At 39.6% G+C, this 8,812-nt stretch overlaps 1 protein-coding gene across 1 annotated transcript in view; it reads left to right on the forward strand.

Annotated features, from left to right (window-relative positions):
• CCDC6 (coiled-coil domain containing 6) overlaps positions 1-6,741 on the forward strand; it is a 118,350-nt gene extending 111,609 nt beyond the window's left edge. Inside the window, exons 8-9 of the mRNA XM_019035333.4 lie at positions 907-1,031; positions 2,392-6,741. Coding sequence (XP_018890878.1) covers positions 907-1,031; positions 2,392-2,586 — 320 coding nt within the window. The 3' untranslated portion in view covers positions 2,587-6,741. The remainder of the gene's footprint in view (positions 1-906; positions 1,032-2,391) is intronic.
• Positions 6,742-8,812: the final 2,071 nt, after the last annotated feature.

The raw sequence follows: 8,812 nt of genomic DNA on the forward strand, positions 1-8,812 counted from the left end.
CATGTACCCTAAAACTTAAAGTATAATAATAATAATAATAAAATGAATAAGAAAAAAAAAATAATGGCCAACTTAACAGTTATGAGGTGATATCTCACTGTGGTTTTGATTTGCGTTTCCCTGATGGTTAGTGGTGATAATCGTCTTTTCATATATCTATTAGCACATTTGTGTATCTTTTTTAGAGAAATGTGTATTCAAGTTCTTTGTGCATATTTTCATTGGACTATTTGAGTGTGTTTGTTTGCTTTGAGTCATAGGAGTTACTTATGTATTTCGCATATTCACCCCATACCAGGTATATGGTTTGCAAATATCTCCTCCCATTCTATAGGTTGCCTTTTCAGTCTGTTGACTGTTTCCTTAGCGCAGACACTTTTTAGTTGAATGTAGTCCCATGTATTTGTTTTTGCTTTTTTTTGTTGCCTATGTCATATCCAAGAAATCATTGCTAAGATCAATGTCAGGGAGCTTTTCCCCTATTTTCCTTCTAAGAGTTTTATAGTTTAAGGTCTTATAGTTAAGTCTTTAATCCATTTTGAGTTGACTTTTGTATATAGTGTAAGAGATAAGGTCCAGTGTCACTCCTCTGCATGTGACTATCCAGTTTTCCCAACACCATCTGTTCAAGAGACTGTTCTCTTTCCCCGTTGTGTATTCTTGGTGCCCTTTTTGAAGATCAGTTGACCATATACGTGTGAGTTTATTTCTGGGCTCTCTGTTCTATCCTAGGAATTAACTTTTATTTCCCTCGTTATCCACATCATTCAGTGAGCCCATCATTCTTTTCATCTGTTTGTATTTTTGTGGGTAATAGAGAACTACTGCGATTTAAAACCTCCTAGATAGTTGAAGACACCAGATAGTTGAGCTTAAAATGATACTTAATTTGTTGTTATATTTTAGGTCTATCATATGCAAGTCACACGGTTGGTTTCACGCCACCAACTTCACTGACTAGAGCCGGAATGTCTTATTACAATTCCCCGGGTCTTCACGTGCAGCACATGGGAACATCCCATGGTATCACAGTAAGTGTCCATGGGGTAGGAAGCAGCACTTTACTCCTGAAAGTGGTACCGACTGGTGTTCTGGAGAATAGGTTCGGTGCCCTTAGACATTTGCCCTTCTTCCTGCCTCCTCCATCCGTTCACCTTGAAACGGTAGAGACTTAAACAGTTTGATACCAAATTCTGGTATTGAAACTAAAATCCTTCCCAGGAGACAAAACTTTAACTTCACTTCCTATGAAAAATTACCCTTTGTGAAATATAATTTGAACTCTGGCCAGTGCTTTGATTGAACTCTGGCCAGCTCCTTGCATTATTGTTGGTTGCCATAATGTCTAAAGATATTTATTGTCTGCACCTTCACAGTTCACTGACCTTCAGTATTCTTCCTGAAGTTAGCCTTGTTTGTAATGTTACTCAGAATTTTCTCTCCTCGAATTACAAGGAAGCTTAAGTGCATCTGGTTCCAACTCTACCCAAGGGAGTTTTTTCTTTAGAGTCGGCAATATAGTTGACTAATAGAGCCATTAGAAATGTAGCTAGTAGAGTGAGAGTATTATTAAGGGTATTTCCAATAACAGAAATACCAATATTTCAAAGAATAAATTATAATATTTTAAAGAAGAACCCTATTCTAAGAATGCACTTAAGGTATTTCTGAAGCTGTTTGGCCAGTTTGATGGACTTTATGTAAAAGTAGGAACTTTTTTTTTTTTTTCCTCACTCTGTCATCCAGGCTGGAGTTCAGCGGCATGATGTCTGCTCACTGCAACATCCGCCTCCTGAGCTCAAGGCATTCTCTTGCCTCAGCCTCCTGAGTAGCTGGTATTACAGGCGCACGGCACCACACCCGGCTGCTTTTTGTATTTTTAATAGAGACGGGGTTTTGCCCTGTTGGCCAGGCTGGTCTCGAACTCCTGGCCTCAGGTTATCCACCCACCTCTACCTCCTAAAGTGCTAGGATTACAGGTGTGAGCCACTGCACCCGGCCTCAAACATAGAAACATTTCTGTTGAGCTGTATCTTTCAGGATGTGGACAACTTATTGGAGATAAGCAATAGAGGGAATTGGTGACGCACACGGAAAGAAAGATTTAAGGGGATATTTTACAGCTCTCGTTGAAGGACCCAAGTCCAGCAGTTTGTTCAACACAAGTTGTGCAGTAATTTTATGTAGCTTTTTCATAGGTGGAAGTGTAAACACTGCCTTATTTAAATTTTATTACTAGCTCAGAAACCAGTAGGGATGAAGAAAGAAATCCCTGGTTTCTTGTCTTTGTTGGTTAGTGTTTGATTAGCCCCAGTGCCAAGTCAGGCTGTGTTAGGTAGAATGAGAGCCACCTGTACCTAGACTGACTTGCTGTTCCTGTCCTCTCTGCAGAGGCCTTCACCACGGAGAAGCAACAGTCCTGACAAATTCAAACGGCCCACGCCGCCTCCATCTCCCAACACACAGACCCCAGTCCAGCCACCTCCGCCTCCACCTCCGCCACCCATGCAGCCCACGGTCCCCTCAGCAGCCACCTCGCAGCCCACTCCTTCGCAACATTCGGCGCACCCCTCCTCCCAGCCTTAATGCATGAGCTTAGTCTGAATTTCAAGTTGGGACTCATCCAATGGAGCCGTCTACTCAACGCCAAAGGCTTCCTTCTCTGGCATATTTGGATATGACTTTTTGCACTGAGGTTATCTAGGCTTCACTATCCATTGTGTTGTAAATGTTTGTCAGAAATGCAGCCAGTGTTGTGGGTCTACAACACTAACCAGACAACTTTTTCCATCAGTGTTTTACTTGAATCTTCATGTACGTCCATTCCCTGGCTGGAACCTTCGCTGTTTGGTATTTGGTATTTCAGCAGCAGTGTGCAATTTTTGCTTGGCCCAGAGCTTCATTCTCCTGGCTTTTAGGTTTGTAAAAGAAAAAGGGATATCTTTTTTATATTTTTTTCCATGAATCTGCAGAAAATTACTGAGCTGTTGTTACCCTCTTCTCATTATAATAGTGTTTACCAAACATACCAATAATTCAGCACTACAATTCAGACCTTTGAAAATCTGGCTTTCAGTGTAGAACAGAAAGTTAGATGAATCAGTGCCCAAGACATATTTTCTGTTTAACAGAACTTTCTACAGATACATTTTTTACAGGTTATTTTCATTGTGTTATTGACATCCATGTCTCTCGTAAAACAGATGGCCCAAAGTAATGAATCATGTGGCTGTACCTTCTCCACATAAATGGGATGGATAATTATCGTATATTAAGATGTGAATCTCTTTTTTATCCTTAATGTTAATCTACTTAACCTGGCCCCCTCTAACATGAGTCGAGAAATGTTGTCCTACTCACCCGTGGTTTCAATGGCTAATTAGAATGTGTTATTTGATTTCTGCTGCAGAAGGCAGTGTGATTGTAACAAAAACAATGCGGCTTCCCCCTTTCATACTTCATTTGTGTTCTCTTAAAATAGAGTTTGAACAAATATTTTAAAGGTGCAAAATACTATTAGAAAATACTATTTGAAATGGACATTATCAGATTATCTTGGCATAATGGCCAGAAAATATTGTATTGCTTGGCAGAAAAGAAAAAAAGATCTAAAGGAAAGTAGCACATTAGCATTGATGGCTGTTCATTTCACCCAGTGTAAGCAAGTGCAGTGTACAAAGAAGTATATTCTGAATACATTATTTCCATTCATTTAGCACAAATAAATCATTTGGTTTCACTTTGCAGTGGAACACTGAGTCACTCTTTTCTTAACACGTGCAACATCTTAATTTTTGTTTTTCAGCAGTTGCTGTTTTGTACTTTGGTAGTAAAGTGATTTTTACCACCTGTGTTTGCATATTTATATATGCTGTGGATGAAAATAACTTACTAGAGAATGTATATTTTATGACAAGAATGTGTATCTGTTGGATATAATCAGAGAACTGAAAAGTAATTTATCAGTAATTTTTAAGAGTCCATGTTTTGTGACAACCATCTCTAATAGCCAACTCTTTATTAAACACACTCCTAAAAATAAGGAACCATGACATTGTAGATATTTAATATTGTACAGTATAGAAACCTCCATTTTTGCCTTCGAATGCATATTTAAGAGTTAACAGAATGGAAAAAAAAAGTCTTGTTGGATAATAGTGTTTGACTAGCATTTTAAGAACTTGAGAGTAAAAGCAACAATAAGATTTTTTCACCTCTTCCTGCTTCCACCCCCAAACTGAGAACATCACTCAATTGTTTGGAAGAAACTGTAGGTCTATATAAATTTTATTTATAATGTATGTGTAATATACATAATCATAATACAGTTCTCAGATGCAGGGAAGAAGTTTGGCATTTAATCATTGAGGCTTTAGGTTTTTGATGTGATCAGACTGGGCCATGTCAAACCCGGAATTTTCACCAACAGTTCACTGACCCTCCTGGTACATTGCCATTCCAAGGAATTCTGAGAGTAGGCAAACAAATTTTGCCTTCATGGTACAGTTCTCAGTTTTTCTTATAGGAGAAATATGGTATATGTTTATAAGAATCTTTTATGAGATTATAGATTTCAATGCTGTGGATAGTGTCTCGCACCCAAACAAGAAAGTCCATAATGGAATGATCTTCCCTCAGCTTCCTATCGATTTAGTTACCTCTTGAAAGCACAAAAATTAAAACGTTGCCATATGTTGAATTTTTAAAAAGCACTTGGAGTGAGCAAACATTTCCTGATAAATGCCTTTTAGAGATAGGTTCTTGATATTCAGACATCTGCAGAAATGTTCTGGTTCCCAAAGTCATTTCACTTCGAAATAAAACACAGCTCCTTCAAACAGCACTTTTTCCACATAAATCTAGTTGCCTCTCCCTGTGGACATTCAGAACTGATAGAACAAACACTACTCTTTTGAATTTGATGGTTCGTGTCCTTTAAAGTGTTTGAGGACCTATGCAGAGCCTGTAACACTTGGGTAGTACCTGCTAGGACAATTTCTTGGCAATTGTCTAACTACTAGGGATCAGTAAGATTTAGATTCTGAGCCCATAATGGCAAGAGCCCCCTCACCTATGGGAAGCTGACTTCCCTCAGTCGGGCACTTCTCATGGGGGCTGAACATGGTTCCTGCCATTCTGTTACCCACTCTCCCAGGTGAGCCCTGGATTGGCTCCCAGAAGGCCTTTGTAAAATCAGTAGCCATCCTGCAGGCAGGCGGGAGCAACAGGGGCTTCAGTAGCTTCATTTTCCTGTCTTGCAGATAGAGACCCTTGGCTACCACTGTGCTGCTAATAGGATAAGTACTCTGTTGCCAGATTACCATGCCTTTTATACAAAACCAAATTAACTTACCTAATACCTGACACCTCTTTGGGCTCTGAACTGCTTTCTCTCATCAAGCATGCTAGCACTCTAGACAGAATTCTAGAAATTTGGCAGATAGTGGAAGCCTTTAATTGAACTTACTCCTTCGTTGACTGAAAGGAGTTTTAAATTCTGAGCTCCTGAGATACTGACTAGCAACCATGGAATGAATGTGTGACCAGAAAGTGGCTTTGACACCAAGTGCTACTGTCCCTTTGTAATTGGCTTCTAACGGATTCAACCAGAAATAATTGATAATGTGAATTTTTGTTAATTGTTCACTTCTAGGAAAATAGAACATGTATCACCCTTTGTTAGGTAGACATGAACTTTTCCTGCACAAAGCCTTGCTTTTAGAGAATGCCCAATTAGGCAAGAAAAAGCATAGTAACTTGTGCTTTGAGAGCTCAATATTTGTATCTTATCAGTACAGAAGAAATATTTCTGTGTAACTTGATCTTCTGTCTAGTACTTGTCTTATAGGTAACCAACACTGAAAACTTTGTAGTGATGACTACCAAAGAAAAACATAGTAAAACAACCTTTTATTTCCAAATTGTTAAAGAGCCAGCCATTGATGCTGCTACATGAGTTCCATGCTCAAGAGCCATTGTAAGAGATTAAGGGGTTTCTAGGTTTTTGGTGATTTTTTGTTTGTTTTTTTCTTTGTTTGTTTTTTAGGTTTTTTTTTTCTTCTTTAATTTTTTGATTAAAACATACACACAGCTGTTAGCATAAAGTCGTGGGGGGCATTTTCTGGAATGCTCAGCAGTTCTGATTAACTGCCAAGCCCAGGTTGCCTCTCATGAGGGAACTGAAAAAATCCTGTGTCTTGATAGCATGGGTGCTGTGTGTGTGCATGTGTGTGTCTGCATTCATGCCTTAACTCGGGTTACTGCACAACTTTAGTTCTTGACTTAGTCTGCACCGTCATCTAGATTGTATTGTACATCTCGGTCTGAACTTCATCCTGGCAAAAACAAAGTTGCAGGCACAACAGTTTAAGAATGCATTCCTCCAGAAGAGTATCTGGTCAGGTTGACCCTGAGCCTTCTTTGGACTTGATTTGGAACTTAGCCTGGAAAGCGAAAGTGGACTGTCCAACAGAAAGATGTCAACAAGGAAAAGAGGAGAGCCAAGCGCTAGCATGCCTTTTGCCTCTGCATATCTGTGCACACTGTATGTTGTTCATGATAGCTTGTCTACAACTTGACTAGGTTGGAGTTCTGGTAATAGTGGCAATCTTGACATTCTTGGTCAGAGTTTAGAGAGATGTAAGACTTTCAATTAATGTCTTATTTACTCCTTTATGTTGATTAGTCTTTGATACATGTGCTGAATCAGAAACCTAAATAAAGATAATTTTTTAAAATGTACCTCTTGAGCCTTAAACCCTATCTTTTTTCATTTCGGTTTTTGGGAATAAAACATTGTTTCTTTATTGCTTCTGACAGACATCTAACTTAAATTGTAAACTCTAAAGGCTGCCTTAGAAAGTAAATTTAAACAACTGGGTGCAGTGACACAAGCCTGTAGTCCCAGCTACTCAGGAGCCTGGGCTGGGAGGATCACTTGAGCCTTGAGAGTTCGAGGCTGTAGTGAGCTACGATTGCACCATTGCACTCCAGCCTGGGTGTCAAAGGAAGATCCCATCTCCAAAAAAAAAAAAAAAAAAAGTAAGGAATGATGGCACGAAAAGGGCTGGTATAGTTTTGCATATTTGTTTTTGACGGAGTCTCACTCTGTCATCCAGGCTGGAGTGCAGTGGTGCAATCTTGGCTCACTGCAACCTCCACCTCCTGGGTTCAAGCAATTATCCTGCTTCAGCCTCCCAAGTAGCTGGGACTACAGGTATGTGCCAACACGCCAATACAAGTTAATTTTTGTATTTTTAGTAGAGACGGGGTTTTGCCACATTGACCAGGCCGGTCTCAAACTCCTGACCTCAGGTGATCCACCTGCCTCAGCCTCTTAAAGTGCTGGGATAACAGGCGTGAGCCACCATGCCCGGCTAGTTTTGTTTCTTAATCAGAGTGCTGGCTGCTTGGATGTGTTGAGGCTTTGAAAATTCATGAAACTGTACACTTAACGATTTGTGCACTGCTCTGTATTTGTGTTGTATTTCAGTTTAAAGCAGTAAACCTGAGGTTATGAAAAGGAAAACCACGCCCATTTCCAAAATGTTACATACAAATATTTATGTACAGGATTTGGATGTCACATTTGGGATGTTTCGTGAGCTTTAAAGTTTCAATCCACCTGTTTGGTGGTTTTTTCTCTACTTTGTTGGAAGCATGGCTTTGGGATCAATTCTAGGTTTGAGTACCAATTATTTTCCTGGGATAGTTACTTAAGTTTTCTGGGACTCAAGTTCCTTACCTGTAAAATAAAAATGTTATTTATGTGCCTGGCTAAAGTAAGAAAATTGATGTGATGGTACAGTATAGTCCTTCACACACAAAATCAGACATGGACTAGTCTCTTCCACATCCATCCAATGAATGAGTATTTGGGGTAATGTTTTACACATGCTTGGGGGTATATGGTTTGTCAGTTGCATTTTCGTAAGCCCATAGTAGTTAGAGTCCACATTCTGTGGAAGAAATGCACAGTACTCAGCGGGATCCTCTTGGGAGTATAGTTTTCAAGAACCCATTTGTGATGCCGTCTCTTTTTTTTTTTTTTTTTTTTGAGACAGAGTCTTTCTCTGTCACCCAGGCTGGAGTTCGGCTCACTGCAACCTCCCCACCTCCTGCGTTCCAACAATTCTCCTGCCTCAGCCTTCCCAGTAGCTGGGATTACAGGTGCCTGCCACCACGCCCAGCTAATTTTTTTGCATTTTTAGTAGAGATGGGGTTTTGCCATCTTGGCCAGGCTGGTCTCGGACTCCTGACCTCTGGTGGTGACCCACCCACCTCGGCCTTCCAAAGTATTGGGATTACAGGCATGATGTGATGCCATCTTATGAGTGCAGACTGTTTAAATCTAGGCTGTTTTCTATATAAAAGTAAATAAACCTTCAGTGAATCTTGACTGACTCTGGCTTAAGCAGGATTCCATTTTAACTTCGTGAAAGCAATGAGTTTTTAGTTTGGTTGAAATGACCAAATGACAAAACTCCTCTCTACCCATGGCAACTGGATTTTAGTTGTAACTTGGTGAAAATATTAGCCAAGGAATTTCCCAGGACCTCTGGATTCAAGTCTTAACCTTCGTCCTGCCTTAGCCTCAATTTTCTACTGGTGGAGATAGCTGTTCTTATTTCAGGTCAAATTTGAAGAAAATTATTTAAACAAAGTGCTTTGAAAACAAGTAAGTAAAGATTAAGCTGCATGTGTATTTTATAAAATGTTAATGTCTTTTAAAGGCTATGTGTCCACATGGTGCCTCTAAAATGGAAACGGTTGGTCTAGAACATTTTTTGTGTTTATGTAGAACTCTTAAGTA

Source organism: Gorilla gorilla, chromosome 8 (genome assembly GCF_029281585.2).
Source record: "Gorilla gorilla gorilla isolate KB3781 chromosome 8, NHGRI_mGorGor1-v2.1_pri, whole genome shotgun sequence".
In the NCBI taxonomy this organism is placed as follows: domain Eukaryota; kingdom Metazoa; phylum Chordata; class Mammalia; order Primates; family Hominidae; genus Gorilla; species Gorilla gorilla.